The sequence below is a fragment of the Mandrillus leucophaeus genome, unplaced genomic scaffold, assembly GCF_000951045.1.
Source record: "Mandrillus leucophaeus isolate KB7577 unplaced genomic scaffold, Mleu.le_1.0 Scaffold282, whole genome shotgun sequence".
Classification (NCBI taxonomy): Eukaryota; Metazoa; Chordata; class Mammalia; order Primates; family Cercopithecidae; genus Mandrillus; species Mandrillus leucophaeus.
Window position 1 is genome coordinate 597,064 of NW_012102943.1, and position 17,542 is coordinate 614,605.

General features: G+C 45.4%; 1 protein-coding gene across 2 annotated transcripts in view; it reads right to left on the minus strand.

Annotated features, from left to right (window-relative positions):
* Positions 1-364: 364 nt before the first annotated feature.
* Positions 365-17,542, minus strand: part of SLC36A1 (solute carrier family 36 (proton/amino acid symporter), member 1) — a 47,038-nt gene continuing 29,860 nt past the window's right edge. For both annotated transcript variants that reach the window (XM_011985300.1, XM_011985301.1), the window contains exons 9-11: positions 15,633-15,799; positions 12,919-13,088; positions 365-4,634 (exon numbers count right to left, since the gene is read on the minus strand). In XM_011985300.1, the coding sequence (XP_011840690.1) occupies positions 4,363-4,634; positions 12,919-13,088; positions 15,633-15,799 (609 nt within the window). In that variant the 3' untranslated portion in view covers positions 365-4,362. The remainder of the gene's footprint in view (positions 4,635-12,918; positions 13,089-15,632; positions 15,800-17,542) is intronic.

A 17,542-nucleotide genomic window follows, 5' to 3' on the forward strand; every position in this document is an offset into this window, starting at 1 on the left:
AAGGAGAGGGCTGAAAATTCTTACTCAAGTCTTCAAGAGAAGCGGAAGGAGGTTTAGGGAGGGGAGGATTGTCTAACAGAAAAAAACAAAAAAACATTCCTGGTCCCTTTCTTCTTGGGCAACTCTTAATTCCATGGAAGGGTCTACTGCTTGTGCCACTCTCATATGAACTCTGTGGCATAAACCAGAAACATCTAACCCAGTATCTAGTCAAGGGATCTGAGTGATATAAAAAGGAAAAAAAAAAGACACAGACAGCAACCTCTCAAAAATAAAAAATAAAATTCATTTATTGAAAAGAAAAAGCTTAACATATGATCCATGTGCAAACCCCCAAACAGGATCTATGAACTCTGGCATGATCCACATCCACACAGGCACGTAACATACACAGTACTGTCTAGTTAGCAACACCTACGGATTGGTTGATTTTCTTCACACACCATTGACATGTTTTACAATAGAGTTACCAATTTTATTACCCACTGAAAGAACATAGCTTCCCCAGAATCACTTTGATTTAAACCAAATAACACAGTGAATGACAGGCACCCTGTACCTATATCTCCTACCTTCCTTACTCTGATAACCTCCTATCAGCACCATTTATGTCCTCTGGCCAGGGAATGACTCAGTGGCACAAAGGAAAGAGAAGAAATGTTACAGGCTGATATTGTTGGGGCAAATAGCCTTGCAACCAGTCGGATTTACTGTCTAAAAGTATTAACCGTAATTTCAAAGACAAACCACACCCCTTCCTTTTCCCCTAATGGCCTCAGAGATCTGTAATGTACTTTGGAAAATTAACTTCTAAGGCAGACTGGAAGCCAGCCTCAAGTCCTGCCACTTGGACTCTGTGTCTTCTCTTTGAGGAAGCAGCATTGAGGAAGCAGCATTGTGGACCCAGTGGGGGCAGATGCTGAAGCTTGCCTTAACATCTCAGCAGCTACAAAATAAAATCCACTGATACAGAAACCCTTGCTGTGAGCAGTGAGGACAGAGAGCTGTAAACAGACATAAATTGAGATTTTTGCACTTCTGAAAAATATGAGGTGAACATTCGTGCTAAACAGAGATAATGTTCTAGGAAGGGAGAAATCTGAGAAGAGAAAAGTAAGATGAGAGATGAGAGAGAAGAAACATGATTTTTCGAATGCACTTGTTTAGGATCAACACTTTAAGACTATTGATAAAACTATAAATTTCCTGGGGATAGACAGTGAGCAGTGAGCATCAGCCAATGAATCCAGCTGCAGAGGAGAGATGGAAGAGGGCGGCTAAAGTGAAATGACACACATTCACACGTATCTTGCCAGGGCTTGTGCAGATGAAGGGATCTTAGCAGCTGGACAGCAGCACAACATAAATAATGCCACTTGTGAATGGTGACAACTGCTAGGCAGAGTGAACAGAAGATGCCAGCTCACATTCTTCCCAGCAAGTGTCTGCATTTAGCAGGAGGTGCACTGCCCACTGAGAGCTGGAAGCCTGCTCCCAACAGCAGCATTTGGAGGAGAGAACCACCAAGGGGCTCTGAGAAAGCTACCTCTGGCTTGGGGAAATTGGGGTGACAGGAGCAGGGTCACAAAGCTCAAGAGTATCTGGCTGGGAAAGCCCACGGCTCCCCTTTGCTCCAGCAGATGCAGCCTCACACTCCTGAAAGCCTTTGCTCTGTTGCTCTGTGATCGTATTTCTACTTACCGTGGGAGGACACCAGGGAGGGTTCTCTGCTTCAAGAAGCCCTTTGGGCTGCATAAGAGATTCTGGGCTGGCTGAGGGCTGCTTGCATAAGAGGAGGAAGGGCTTCCTCCCACTACTACTGATCCTTTGCTTGATGCCTAACAGCTGTGCACCTGCACGGCCAGGAAGGCCCTCCAGCTGGAGTGCCCTTCCTGGGTCTTCTGGAAGAGCCACGCAATCAGTCTGTCAGTGTAGCAGGAACACAAGCCAGAGATCAAACAGGCAATGCCAAATTGGCTTCCAGAAATCCTAAAGCTACAGCCAACTCTCCTACATACCGTGTTCTCACAGCCCGGCAGCAATAGCCTGCATCTTGCTAAGAGCTGGGGGACCCCCCAGGATTCTCCCATCCAGTCCTCAGGTGCCAACATCACAGTCCCAATCTCAGAACTCGGCTGGGCAGGATGGCCTCTAGCAGCTCTGAGTACACAGAAACATCCACCAAGGAGGACATGGGCAGGACACAGGTCTGGCCCTCCAGGTGGCCTCTACCTTCTCACTGAGACCACTCTTAGCACCGCTGGGGAAGACAGCTAAGATAGTGGCTGGGCTGCCAGAGCCCGAACTTGGAACCAGGAGATGACGGTTTCCGAGCCCACTTTGGTAACTTCTAAACCTGAGACTTCAGAAGACAGGGCCTCTGCTACTCCCAGCTAGATTCGTGGTCACATAGCACCTGTTAAGAGTCCACCATAGAACAGAAAGGGTGGTGAAAAGCATCCTTCTCCTAAGGAAGAACAAGTCAACAATGACGGCATGTTCCTAAGTTAACAAATTATTAGGTAGGTGGGGAGTCACTACAACGAGAGTCCACTTTTCCCATCCCTTCACCTGGAAGTCAGCTCTCCTGGCTTTGGAACAGAAGAGACAGAAAAAACTGGGGCCATGTGGCTGGGTCACAGCCCTTATGAGCTTTGGGTGAAACACAGAAGCAAAACCCCTGATACATTTTTGCTGCTCTCCTTCAACCAACTTTCAGAGTGAACTGTATCTGCAGTGAAGCAAGAGCCTGGTGACGGAACAGAGGAGACAAGGGGTCTGGTCTGTTACTTACACAGGAACACACACACACACACTGTGCACACACACACACAGCTAAAGAGGGGAAATTCATCAATGGCCTTCTGAAATACTTTGTACACCAAGAGGAAAGAAGAGGCAGTCCACAGCAAGGCAATGTATCTTCCTCTGCCTTCTCTGAAGTTTGCTCCCAAATCTGAAGGCTGACCTTGAGGAGGGCCAACCTCAAGGCTGTTTGCGAAACCCAGGGAGGCATTCTGGGGGAAAGACAGGGCTCATAATTAGTGTTCAGTGGTTCCTTTCAAAGGCTAGGCCACAGAGGCAGTGTGGGGCCGGGCACTGGTTCTGCCCTATTCCCCACTGATTGTAAACAACCAAGCACCGCGCGTAGTGTCAGACCAGCTGCTGTAAAGTCTATGAACTTAATGTCAAACTCTCTGTGCACACTGACCTCAGCTACTCATCCGTGGCAATAGAGCGGGTGTCGTCCCAGCACGATGGCAACTGAGCATTGCTGATCCTTTCACCTGGCATGGGCTGAGGCGGAAATATGGGCCTGCAGGCACACAGCCCCATTTTATACGCCTCTCGCTCAGCCACCCTTCCCTCGGCCCAGTGCACCCACACATTTCTGCAGTCCTTCAATGTCTTTTCAGCATGAAACCAGGCTGGTCAACAGGAGGCAAAATCTGCGCCTCCTCACCGAGGTACATTTTTAGATGATCCTGATTAAAACCTTTGCGTCCTCAGCCAAGAGTGCCGAGGACCCCAGCAGACATCTCCTGGAGCGAGCTTCTTTTCAGCAGGAGAAGTTGAGTCAAAGTTTACTGAAGAAGAAGTCATTCGTAATAGCCCCAGATCTAGAGACAGTCTAAAAACAAAAATCTGATTTTAAATAAAAGATAAATATTTTCCGTTTAGACAACACTTCCTATGTTTTAAGAGCTAAAGCAACTAAGAATACAGTACTGTGACTCATCCTAAGGAATCCGCGGAAGACACGCATTGCCTTAAGGGGCACAGCAAACCAGAGAGTCAAGATTAAAAACTCCAGTTTGGGGGGCCTGTTTCAAATGACCAGGTAGGTCCAGCCAGCCCCTGGAGACTCGAGTAGGAAGAATACTGAGATACAACATTTGGCAGAGAGATGAGAGAGAGGCCCAGCTTTATAAAGAGGGGGAGTTCCCAGTTATTTAATCTACGCCTAGACCAGAAAAGGTGAAAACATGAGGTGGGGGACACTAAAATTGTTAAATAAAGTGAACTGTGCAGTAAGAATGAATTGGGCGAGGCGCACCAGCAGCGGGGGAGGAAGGGAGGGAGGAGGAGGCATGATGAGGGGGAGCTGGAAAGGTCTGGGTGTAAATAGGTACAAGTGAGCGATGGCGGCCCTGTCACTAGTGGCACTTCTGCATGTCTGCCACCCCACTTCTCCCCTGCCCTCAGGTTACCTGGCCCGGGGTATCCAGGAGCCAGGCAGAGGGGTTCCCACACAGCAACCCTGATTTTCCTCAGAGCCTGGACCATACCTGAGGCTCTGGGGACAGGTAACGGGGGACACACGAGGCAGGGGTAGGCAGCTGCAGAGACGAACCCAGATCCCTATATGAAGGCACGGGTGGAATTGATGAAGATGGGAGCATTGCTTGGCTGGATCAGCTCATAGAGGGCCTCATAGGTCCCCACCACAAAGCCCACGAAGCCCAGGACGCTGATCAGGGCGTCCTTGAAGATGGTGAGGGGGCTCATGCCCTCTGAGTAGAAGGTGCTGACCTCCAGGAGTGGTGGGATGATGAGGGCCAGGGCGCTGCTGCTCACGGAGCCCACCAGGGAGATGACCAGGTCCAGGCGGGGGATGAGGACGGCCAGGAGGCCTGCAGAAAGAGAGGACATGCCTGTTTAAGACGCCCAGAGCTGGGAGAGGTCTGTCTCCCTACTGTCGAGCAAATTCAGCATCTGTCCGTCTTCTAGGATTGAGAGCTCTAAGAAAACGCAGACATTATCCAGTTCAATCTCTGTGAAACAGATGCCCAGAAACGTGGAATAACTGGCGTCCCCCTGCAAGGTCAGCAGAACTGGGACTGGAACCTGGATCTTCTGGCTCCAGTCCCTGGGCTTTCAGCTTTTCCTGCTACAGCGCATGACTTCCATCTTTCTGCACAAAAGGAACCAAATTATGTTTCAGGGCAATCTGGTTTCTACCAAAGGAGGGAGGGTAGGGGGCAGAAAAGGAGGTGGACATTTCTGAGCAGCTGCTCATTTTCTTACCACTCAGGGAGACTCCAACACAAACATTTCTACTTGACTGACAAGAAACCAAATAGGAAAAGAAACCCCTCTTTCTGGAAAGACACCGTGATAAAACCGCATTTCACAGAGCATTTTCATACAGCTGAAAAAAAGCAGTTCTATCTGCAGGCTGACCCCTGGCAAAGCCCCACACAATGACCGTATCTCTGTGTCAGGACACCCACTGCCTCTCACATCTGAAACTCAGTCACGGGTGAGCAAGGAAGGAGGAACTGACGGAGACCAATGGTGCACTGCCGCAGGAGGTGCCATCAGCTTCCGTGCCATACCAGCCATTGCCAACACTGCCAGACAGTGCTGTAAGCAGGAGGCTTCACCGAATACAAGTATCCTAGTGCCCACTGGCCCCATGCTTCCCATCTCACCGATCTTTCCACCAGGCAGGCAAAGGCCAGTGTTTCACAGGTTTATTGAGGGTTGTGGGCTCTGGAACGACGTTCTTGTGTTCAGATCTCGGCTCTGCTGCTAATTAGCTGAATGACACTGGGGAAGGTATGGTACCTTCCTATTCCCCAGTTTTCTTGTTGGCAAAATGGGGATATTAACTGCTCCTATATCATAGAGATGTCATGATGGTCAAATGAGGTTATGCAGGTGCTTCACAAAAGGCCTGGTGTACAGTAGGGATGTCTTACATGTTAATGTTATCGTCATTAGTATTCATCTTTTTGGCCATGAAAAGTGCATCCTGCTACAGCATGACTTCCTGTTAGTTACTAACCTGTCAGTAATCAAACGGAGTTTCACAGATTGTCTCTCCCACTGCTGGGCTACAGCTGGATGCTCCCAGCCTTGATACAGACATCCAGAGCTTATCTACTACCTCACTGATTCCTACGAGAGGTTACCTTTTATATGAGAGGTTTGCTTCTAAGTTCATTTTGTAAGGCAAAAATGTAGTCAAGTCACTCTAAGAAGGCATCACCCTGGTGAGATTGCCAGGACGTCTGAGTCCAAGGCAGCCAATGTCTACATCGATCACTGCTTCCTTGGATGAGCACCAGAAGAAAGGATTGGATTGCATTTCAAGACCAGATTTTGTAAGAAACACTTTAAACTGAAATGTCTGAAGTTGATTTTTGAGGAGCCACAAAAACAAACAAAATACAATAGCACTCCCTGCACTAAGATGAGAGGCATGTGGGAACCAGGACTTACTAGGTAATATGGTTTGGATATTTGTCCCCTCCAAATTTCATGTTGAAATATGACCCCCAATGTCAGAAGTGGGGCCTGGTGGGAAGAGTCGTGGGGGCAAATCCCTCATGAATGACTTGGTGCCCTCCCCAAGACAGCTGTTGTTTAAAACAGCCTGGTATCTCCCTTATCCTTGCTCCCTATCTTGCCATGTGAGACCTGCTCCCGCTTTGCCTTCTGCCATGATTAGAAGCTTCCTGAGGCCCTCACCAGAAGCAGATGCTGGCATCACACTTCCTGTACAGCCTGCAGAGCCATGAGCCAAAATAAACCTCTTTTCTGTATAAATTACCCAGTCTCAGGTGCTTCTTTATAATAATGCAAATGGACACACACACCAGGGAAAGAGTGGATTCATGCCTCCTGCCTCACACCTACCCTGGAGCTGTGCTGTCCAACACAGTAGCCACTAGCCACGGATGGCTATTTACATTGAAATGAATTAAAATGAAATGAATCCTGTTCTTCATTCACACTAGCCACATTTCAAAGTCTCAACTACCACTGGTGCCTAGTGGCTGCTGCAATGGACAGCACACACACAGGACATTTCCATCACTGCAGAATGTCTAGTGGTACCCAGCAGACAGCACTGCTAAGCACTCACTAGTGAAGGTGAATCTGCCTCTGTTTCACAGGTATGTAACTCCACAAAATTACTACAGTCCTATGGAAAGAGAGGCCCAGAGGGTGTAAACGACAGGAAGCAACAGAGCTGGGACCAGGATCCAGGACCTCAAGCCCCTGGGCCATAACCTCACAGACCTGATGGGCAAGGAAATGCAGAGGGAGGGGAGACAGGGAGTCTGGCGGATCAGTGGCAGGATCCTGTCTGTGAGGAAATGGGAGGCAGATACCCAGGCTAGCTTTCCCAGGGACGCACCACGGGCGTGGTGGAGAATCCAGCACACGATCAGCCCTGACCTCTTTCTGCTTTGTCAAGTGGAATTGGACAAAGGATTCAAAGCCTGAAAGCAAAGGGGCACAAGAATATTGAGTCTCAGATCCACCTCTGCCACAGTGTTATATACTCTGGAGCAGTTCTTCATCTTTCCTTCTTCTATTAATCAACCATAACGGCAATTCTCATTAACATCTTCACTGATCTCAAGGCTTTGAGAAGTGTGCAAAAAGTTTAGGCTTTTAATTTCCCAACTCAAAAATAGTATGTTTTCAGCCCTTCGCTGCTTCGAAATAGAGTTGGTGACATCTCCCAAACCTTGAGGGTTGAATATGGAGAAAATTAGAGGTAAAATTGTAGGCTGATGACAAAACAGCATTCTCATCATAGGTCATCTAACGCTCAACAAAAGAGCTGGTCTACTGTGGTACCAACACCAAGACACTTGCTCTCTGTGGGGTCTGGGTCTCCCTGCCTAATGTCACCCTCGCAGCGATGGCGCCAGGTGTTACTGTGGGGTGGAAACTGCACGGAGGAAACAGTTGGGAGAACTGAGCCCCAGGGAGAGGGTGGTATAGGAATGGGTGGTAGGCTCTGGATTTGGAATGCCCAGGCTCCAACCTCAGCTCTACCACTCAGTGGCTAGTTACCTAAACTCTTTGAGACTCATTTCCCCAACTACTAAACAGGATGGTCAAATGATATCACTCATGTAAAGAAATCAGAGCTCTAAAAACCAATAATAAATACTTCAATATTATCACTAGTCCCTGCTCCATAACAAGCTGAGTGGCACAGGGCAAATCAGCTTACTATTCTGAGCCTCAGTTCATTCATTTACCTGTGAAATATGGTAACTGGGTGATGTCTGAAGTCTCGCCCAACTCTGAAATTCTAAGGACTATACATTCCAGTGTTAGTCACTTAGGACTGTGTTCTGGGATATGTTCCTCACCTCACTGACACCTGGGAAGCACCACATCCTGCCTGAAGGTGGCGCAGCGAAGTGATGGGGCTCCTTTCCCGGAACACATGGCTTGCCCAAAAGGGAGCTTCTAAGCCACTTGGTTTCGTATGAATAAAGGAAGTGTGAGTTTTTCTTCAGTCCCAGCCACACGAGCATCTCCACAAATGCTGAAGTCCGCTCAAGAGACAGGAGGCCTTTATTATCAGAGAAAATGAGTCCCTGGCAGGAGACAAATCAGAGCCTCTCCCAGCCCTGAGAGTCTGTCATCTCCCCACCCTCTCCCATACTGACCTAGCAGGACATATGGGCACTTCATGACAGTTAAGTGGAGTCAGAGAGATGCTCCACTCTGTGACGAGAGTTAAGTGAAAACAGATACAGAAGCTTGGGATCAGAATTTTTCCTCTGATTGGACAAAGATCTTCTGCTTCATCATGATATTTTATAAGTAATCTAAAAACTTGTTCTTGTTTTCACCACTATATAAGATAAATATGCCTAATAAAAATATCCTTAGTAGAGATTTTAAGAACATTTCTCTCCTCTTAAAGCCAGGATCACAGGGCTGCAAAGGGAAGTCCCTCTTCCTGTCCTAGCTGAACCACATACCACCACTGAACCCTACACAAAGCGTGACACCGCAGAGGACAAGAGCGAGCCTCCCACTAACATGAAGTGGGAAGAAGAGAAGGATGTCCAAACCAAATCAGTATCAGCAGCTCCCAGGGTTCAACAGCACGGGTATCTGTTTTGCCACCATGGAAAATGACTTTAACTCCAGAAGCAGCAATTGACTACTCAGACATGTGGGGCAAATAAAACCCCTTCTGGCACTAAATGTGTTCTGTGAGTTAAAGTGCCTATGAAGAGAAACTCAACAAGGTAGAGATCTCAGGAAGCAGCCAGCCAGGAATACCCCTCTCCCAACTCTCCCCTAATCCCTGCACCTCCCCACACGAAAAGACCCCAGCCCAGACAAAGAGGAAGACATTTGTATAACAAACTCAGTTATACACTTCTCGGCAGCAGCTCAGCTGTGGCATGTACCAAAGAGGGGACAGAGGCCAACCTCAGCTCAGCCACACGATTAGTCAAGAGGGCTCCAACAGTATTACAAAACGTCTTCCCTTCCGGTGAAGAGACACGAAGAATATGAACTTTTAAACTGCTGAAGCAACATAAGGCCAACAGTCATGTTCACAGAAGGAACTGGATTCTGGAGCCTGTGGTTTTGAACCAGCATCAGAAAGAGCTGACTTATGTACAAGACAAGAGCAAAGCACTGAAAAGAACAAACACACACTTAGGAAATATGCTGGCCATTTACAGCTCTTGTGCTGGGAGCTCTTGCTGCTATTTTATTACGATCAAAGTTCTTAAAACCTACCATGTTACTTTTAAATGTCTATAAATATGCCTTTAAAATTCACAATAATCTTGGACAGAATACAAAATTTGACTTAGTAGGGGTATAAATTTAAAAAATATGAAAGCAAGGGAAACAACCTCCATGTCTAACATTAAAGGAGTACCTTAGTTAATATGATCCACCAATACAGTGAAATACCATGAGGTCATGAAAATATTACTGAAAGATACGAATATTCGTGATATAAAATTAAACAAAATGTGGAAGACAAAGTTATGTGTAAACTACAATGGCAACTATTTTTACAATGAACGCATGAGGATTAAGACACAGAAGATACAATGCAAAAAATACATTACTTTGTTAAATTGGTGGAATATTGGAATTTCTTCTTCTTTTATTCCCAAATGTTTTTACATTGACTTTCTTTTTTTTAGAGTAATATTTGTGTAGAAATTTAAAATCAAGTGCAAAGCATCTGCACAGAATCACAGAATTTTGGAGTTCAGAGAAACCTTGGAGATCAGACACCCGTCCTATCTTACAGTTGAGGACCCTGAGGCCTTGTGAGGGTTCCTGGAGGGGGGCCAGGGTTACACAGCTAATGAATGATACTGCTCTTCTTCACTGTAGCTGCAAGACTAAAAAGCGTGAAAGGCCCAAAGGTACTAAGAAGCTACTCTGTTTGGACCCTGAAGCTTCATCCTCTAAAAATCTGACTGCCTGGAATGTTTTGCAGCTCTGCATTGCAGTCTGAACAGGCTTCTTGAATGATGCGATTTTATGTAATTATATCTTCAGAAATAGGTTTCTGAAATTTTCATAGCAAACTGAAGTAAAATGTGTCACATGGCAAATGCCACAGAAAATCAGTATGAATCACTGAAGGATGGATGGGTTATTGCTCCAAAGAAATCTAAAAAACCATTGATCCTACAACTCCAGACTCAACCAGGTGGGGCCAGCCTCTTCCACACAAGGTCCGGACATAAGGTGACCTGCTAAGTCTGCATTTCCAAAAATATGGGCTGGAAGTAGATACTGTCCAATATGAAATCATAACGAAATGAGCATTATTCTATGAAACACTTGTTTTCCCTCCCCCTCTTCTCCAACAGTTTGAAATTAAGCATCACAAAGTCTGTATCAGCCATAGTAATCTTTGGAGGATGGGAGAGAGTGGGGAGAAAGTTGAATTCCAAGAAGGCAAAAAAAATGAAACTACACCAAATTCCTCCTGTTCCCCTTGGAGGGTGAAGAGGAGGAGGAAAAGTTGTGGAAAAGATAGGAAAACACCAGAAATAGCAATAAAAGAAGCTGCTGTTAAAATGTATGAGTATAAATGAAAAACATCAATTAAAGATCTAAAATCACATACTAATCAATGGTGCTGAAAGATCTGAAAGAACAGAAAAGCAAGAACAAAATGAACTTGCATGAATACATTTAAGTTGCTGCTACCATGAAAGGCCTCTACTGAGTCCCACAATTACTTCAAAGTCTCCAAGGAAGGTGAGAGAGGCGAGTGCTCTCAGAGATAAAGGGGGCTGCCTTTTTGAACAGGATGACATGCAATGCTAAGTCACAGCAGATCATAGAAGGGAAAAACAACGGCACACACTAGAAGACCAAAAGCAGCCATGTCTTCTGAGCATCGTGCTGTTGAAGGGAGACGAGACTCACAGACAGGGCCAGGAAAAGTGAAGCAAAATCCAAGAGGCATCTAAGGGTAACATGAGGTCTGTGAATCAGAGACTACTGTCTCCTGTGGGGTGCTGCAGGAATAAACCTGGCAGGAAGTGTGGCATATGCTACAGGGAGGCTGAGTCAGGCTGCAGGGGAAAACTGGGCAGGGAGAGGAGCCAGGCTCCTGTCACTGCCCCAGCTCAATAGGCAGGGAGGAGAAGCTGTTTAGTCAGGAAGGCACGTTTTACCTAGAGAGACCTACTTTTTCTGCAGGGAACACTTTGGAGAAAAGCAAATCATTTGAACTAACCACATGCTTTCTTCCAGTGCCCTTTAGATTTAAGAATTGGGCCCTGAGAGTTTACATGATAAATACGGTACATGTGAAAGCTGTCTCCTCAGCACTTAGAGCTACTCCACCCACGGCGGAAATATACACCTTAAATCAAAGCATGGAGAGTTACTGGCACAAGACAGGATTAAAATCTGGAATCCAAACATCCCATCTTAGCAGTGCACATTAAGGCAATCTACTAGAAAAGCAGGATACATCATGTTCCTTCTTTTTCAGTCACTGTGGGAAGAGCAGCCGGCTTTCAACAGCCCTGGGCCCTGGATTAGCAGCTGTGTGGGCTGTTTCTATAGGCTGGTCTAGGAGAGGGCCTGAAAGAATGACTAAGAGCAAATGCTAGACAACATTCCCATCTTTCATCCTTAAAACAGTCAACCCTAATTAGAATTTTAAAAATCATATGGATCTATTTTTATTCCAAAGACAGAAGCTCAGACTGAATAATTTAAGAAAATTCTCGGGGAAGTCTCAATATAATAAGCAAAGAGGTTCTTGTTAAAAAAAAAAAAAAACAAAAAACAAAACAAAACAAAAAACAAATAGAGCCAAAAAGAGGAATCTGTGCTTTAAGCATTTCAATTTGGAAAACAATTGCAAATCTCTTAGAAACTTAAATTCACTATTATAGACCAATTTGCTCCGGGGTTCTCTAGTCTACCAACTCACAAAAGCTACAAAAAAAAAATTTTTACTTTTATTTTCTAAATGTCACCAGTTTTCAACCACAGCAAACAGAAGGATAGCCTGTCTTTTAACTTACACTCCTTGGAACGGGGCTGAGAGAAGAAGAAGAAAACACAAGTGATCAATCAAATACCTAGGTTAATCACTAGAAATTTTCTGAAACATATTTAGTAAGACCGACATTTAAAAATGTGTAGAATACTATCCTACAGGCTCTAAAGGAAATCTAAGGAGTAACTTGTCACACTGGAAAAACAACAATTCGAAAAAACAAATAAGTACCCTTCATCAAAGTAACTTATACTCATTACAGATACGGGTTAAATGGCTTTCAGACCCTTACCTTATTTAATATGGGATAGTAGTTGTATGTCTTTACTCTGAATGATAACCATCTCCACAGCATTTCATACCCTATCTATAAATAAAAACCATCTCCACAGCATTTCATACCCTATCTATAAATAAACCACTGTCCTCATTCCCATGTTCTTTAGAGTACATATGTAATTAACTCACTTCCCCATCTGGAGGTGCCTCAACTCTGAAAGCAAGGCCATGGGCCAGGTTCTCTGCTCACAAACATAGGCAGCATATGTCAAAAGACACATACTGTCTTTTCTCACGCACGCCCTGGAGACTGGGTGCCCTTTAGGGAAAAACAAGCAAGGCAATTATCGTCTTCTACTCACATGTCAGGCAGACCAGCACTGTGCGCACAAACAGGTCCACCACTAACTCACAGTGCTCGGGTGCTCGGGACACAAAGAAGGGGATGATGATCTCAGCCGGGACGTAGAACTGGAGCGCGTAGGTGAAAAAGATCCCGATGGAGTACAGCAGCTTAACTGACTGGTACAACCTGCCGAGAGAGACAGGAGATGTGCCAAGCCTGCTCAGCACACTTACACATCATCAGCAAGAGTGCAAAATGGTCCCATTGCGATTTGTTGACACTTATCAAGGCTACAAACCCACACGTCCTTCGGACCCAGCAATTTCATGTCTAAAAATTTAGCTCGCAGATATCCTCGCACATGTACACAAAAGCTTATATTCACAATATCTCACTGCAGCACCATTTAAGAAGGAAAGACTGAAAACAATTTAAATGTTAACCAGTGGGAACTGGTTAGACAAATCGTGGTGCCCCCATATAGCTTTTAACAAAGTATGAGGCAGAACTCCAGGTGTGATATGAAACTATGCCCACGATATATCACTCTATCATGTGATACAGTATATCACTATCACGGGGACACTTTTATATCACTTTTTTTAAGTGAAGAAAGCATGAAGCAATACAGTATCTATAGAGTGCTACAATTTGTCTTAAAAAAGAAAGAAGAGGAGAAAAAAAATACCCTCGCCCCACATGACAATCTTACATACATTAAACATCTCAAAAAAGAAAGAAACAAACTGGGAATATGGTTGCCTCTGAAATGGGAAATTGTAAAACTGGGAATTAGAGTGGAGGGCGAGGGGTGGAAACTAAATGCTCTCTGTGTACCTTTTGAAAATCTGAATCTTTGCCATGGGTATATGGGTGTATGTGCCTTCAAAAATAAAAACAAAAATGCAATTAAAATGTCACAAGCCTATTTATATCTGTCCCATCCGAGTCAAGTGTCCCTAGAATTAGATGAAGACACTGCAGGACCAAGAGGCCGGAGCAGAATTCCGTCTTTCCATATCACTATGGCTCTCTTCCTACTACTGATTCAGGTGTAGCTTCCAAAAAAGACGTGACTCACCACGGGATATCCCTATTTTATCACTCCAGTGCCTTGACTGCTGAGTAGGAAAAAAGTCTGTGATCAGCTTACAGATCTGACTTGGTCATTAAAAGGAAAGGTCTCCATCCCTAAGCAAAGCTCCACTTTAAACCAGACCCTCATGTGTTAGGCAGCAAGAAACATTTGTCCTCCCTTGTGGGAAATCTATTTAAATGTGCTAATACAGACTGTGTATATGTGCATTGAGTTTCTCTGTGGCTGAACTTAAAATCTAGAAGATGTTCTTATGCTATAAGCAGGAGAACAACCTTGTAAAGACTGAGTTTGGTAAAAGGTCATATTTGCTCCACGAATAGATAATGAAAACTCTTTGGAACAATCTGGGGGCTCTATCATTAAACTCAAAGCAGCCCGAAAGCCTCTGGAGAGCTATGAAGTCTGGACTCAGGAGAGTGACACCTGCAGGGATAGCCAAATAAATTCCACCCAAATAGAGGCAGAAAAGTGACAGCAGCTGGGTTTGGGGTGTTAGGAAAGAAGACAGATGCTCCTCTACGGCTTCAGATCACGTGGGCTGCTTCTGTTGCTCCTGATCCATTTATCTTCCAGGGAAAGGTGACACAGTTACACCAAGCTACTACCTGCCTCTTCCTTCTTGGAAGGGCAGAAACGTTTGGAAATTTGAAAGTAGGCACCAGATGGATATGCCAATTACCCTGATCTGATAATTACACATTGTATATATGTATCCAAATGTCACACATACTGCATACAGATATATAATTAGTATGCCTCACGAGTTAAAATCAACTGAAAAAGAATTTTAAAAAATAAACAGCGAATCCAGGTCTATAGCCATACCATTCTGAATGTGCTCAATCTCATCTGATCTTGGAAGCTAAGCAGGGTCAAGCCTGGTTCGTACTTGAATGGGAAAGCCCCTGGAAATACTGAGTGCTGCTGACTTAAAAAATACAATACAATAAAACAAAACAAAACAAAATAAAAAGCACACCCAGGCAGATCAGCCAGCCTAGACTGAAAGGTGATTCTGATCCACAGGGCACTCAACAAGCTTCTCAGTGTCTGCTAACAGCTGCTCTCCACCATGAGATGATTAATCTTCAAAACAGGATGGTTGCTCAGCACATGCCCTGGGACATCATCTACCTTTTCAGGAAGCATTTCAATATGGCTCACTATTTCCCTATAATACACTCACCAATGCAAGAGAGGTACAAAAGGACTCCCAACAATCCCCAGCCCACAGCGAGATGCTCCCACCTGCATATCAAGCCTGTGACTACCAAGGGAGAGGCACAACTGATGCTGGGAACCAAATGCAGGTTTGCCCTCCCATCTCCCTGTCCATTTGGAATGGTTTACAGTGAATGGACTAGATACTCGGTCCTTTTGAGCTTAGGAATTCCAAGGAGAAATGGCTTATCCATCGGCTGATCAGCACCACTGGCTTCAGCAGAAGGCTCTACATGAATAACGCAAACAGAATGCAGTCCAGGACAGCCAGTGAGGGCTGGCAGTGGCAGGAGACGGTGGGTTAGAGTGAAGTGGGCTGGTTTAAGAGATAAGAGGAAAAATCCACACTCTGATTCATTAGTTTTTAAAAATATCCAGTGCTCCTAGGTTTCCATCCTCCCCTAACGTACCAGCAGTTGGGCAGGTTGAGGGTTATGCTGCCTTGGATATTAGCTCCAAATTGCAGGTACCCTAGACATCCCAGACTGATGTAGAGGATGGTGACAATGACCATGCCCAGGTATAGGATGAGTGGGAACTTCCGAGGATCCTTCATTTTGTTTTCCAGGGGTAGAACCTATGGGAGAGGAGTGAGAGAGGAGAGAAAGTGCAGAAAAAAGCAAAGTTAATGGCCAAGAAAAAAAAAAAATCCTCAGAAAAAAAGTAACTCTTTTATCTCTAGAATTCTCCAGAAGCACATCTCCTCTTTAAAGTTATTTCATCAGACGTTATGCTCTTGGGACTAGAAGGGACTCCGCAGCCCACTGCCTAGCCAGGAAGTCCTAAAAGTAAGGGTGGGCAGGACACGAGCCCAGGACTCCTGGCTCAGGACAGTGCTCTGTTCTCCTGCTGCAGGATCCCTGCAGGCTGGGAATGTCCCTTGCCCTGTGAGTGAGGCCACATGGCGATCAGAAGGCCTTCCCACATCATGCCCACCTGGCATCTAACCTGAGATCACAGCTTCCTGCTACCTGTCTAAAGAATGCAAAATATAGGTCAGGGAAAACTGCCACTCTAGCTTAACAGGGGCAAGCACGAGCAGCGAAAAGTTAAACCTCCAAGTGAGAGAAGCTGCGGTGCGAAAGACAGCATGACTTCATAGAGGATCTCGAGACACGGGTACTTAACAATGCCCAGTTTCCAGACTCCTATTACAAACCACTGACCTTTGCTGCCTCCTTCGTCATAACAGAGGACATTCTTTAACTTTGGTAAAGGCAAAGGAAAGGCCCCTATGAAAATGAGTTTATTCAGGAATTGGGAAAATGGTGTGACTGTGAGGATCTTCACGGTCTGCCATGAACTGGATCTGGCATGGCTAATACGGAAGAGCAACACTGGGCAAGGTCTAGCTGTGCCACAAAACTTTGATCTTGTTATTACACTTATTTTCCTGCAGCGCCTGCGGCCATGAGGCACAATGGATGTGTGCTGCACACACCAACACGATTCTGCTGCAGGCCTGGTGCTCCCAGGGGCTCCCAGTGTCCCCTACCACGTGCTCCAGCTTCAGTTAATCCACATCCATTAGAAACAGCTTCTAAATGTATCTGTCAGTTTTCTTCATACCAAGAATACAAAGAGCCAGAGGGCAGGGAGCCCATTTCCTCCATGTCCTATCTGGCCTGTGACAGCTGCATGAAAACAGAGCACACGATGAATACACAGTGTGCAGCCTGGCACTTTACGCTGAGGCAATGAACAAGCTCTAGATCCAAAACCAAGAGTCAATCTAGCAGTGTTCTCTCTCTATTGTAAAAAAGTAGAAATACAAAGAAATCTTGAAGACAAATAATGTTTGCAGAATAACTTTGTGTACAAGTGGTGATGAAACCAAGCAAACAATTTCTGCACTGTGCTGTTAGGGAAAGCTACTAAAAATTTAGCACGAGGTCCCTTAGGATGCCCAGGAACCCAAGGTCTCTGGGCATCTTTCCACACTTTCTCAGCCTCCTTTTTCCAGTCCTGAGTTCTTGGGATCTCTTTCTCACTGCTGAAATATGGGCCTGCTCAGGCTTCTGCCCCGGCAGCAAGAAACCATTTGTGTTTCTGAATTAAAGTGAGATCCTCTTCATGGGCAATGAAAAGCCCCAAGAAAAAGCACAGGGCAAGGTATAAAACCTCAAAGAGATCAGTGATTTACATGTGATCACTCCCAAAGCCTCCCCCATGAGGTCAGAGCCTCAACGTGTTCCATCAACACCACCTGGGTGATTTCTCACGATTCTGACAAAAAATGTGTACAGCTTCTAGGTTTTCTTAAAAGCAAATAAGGTGTCTGGAAAATCAAAAAAGAGAAAGAAGTGCCGTGCCAGGAAGA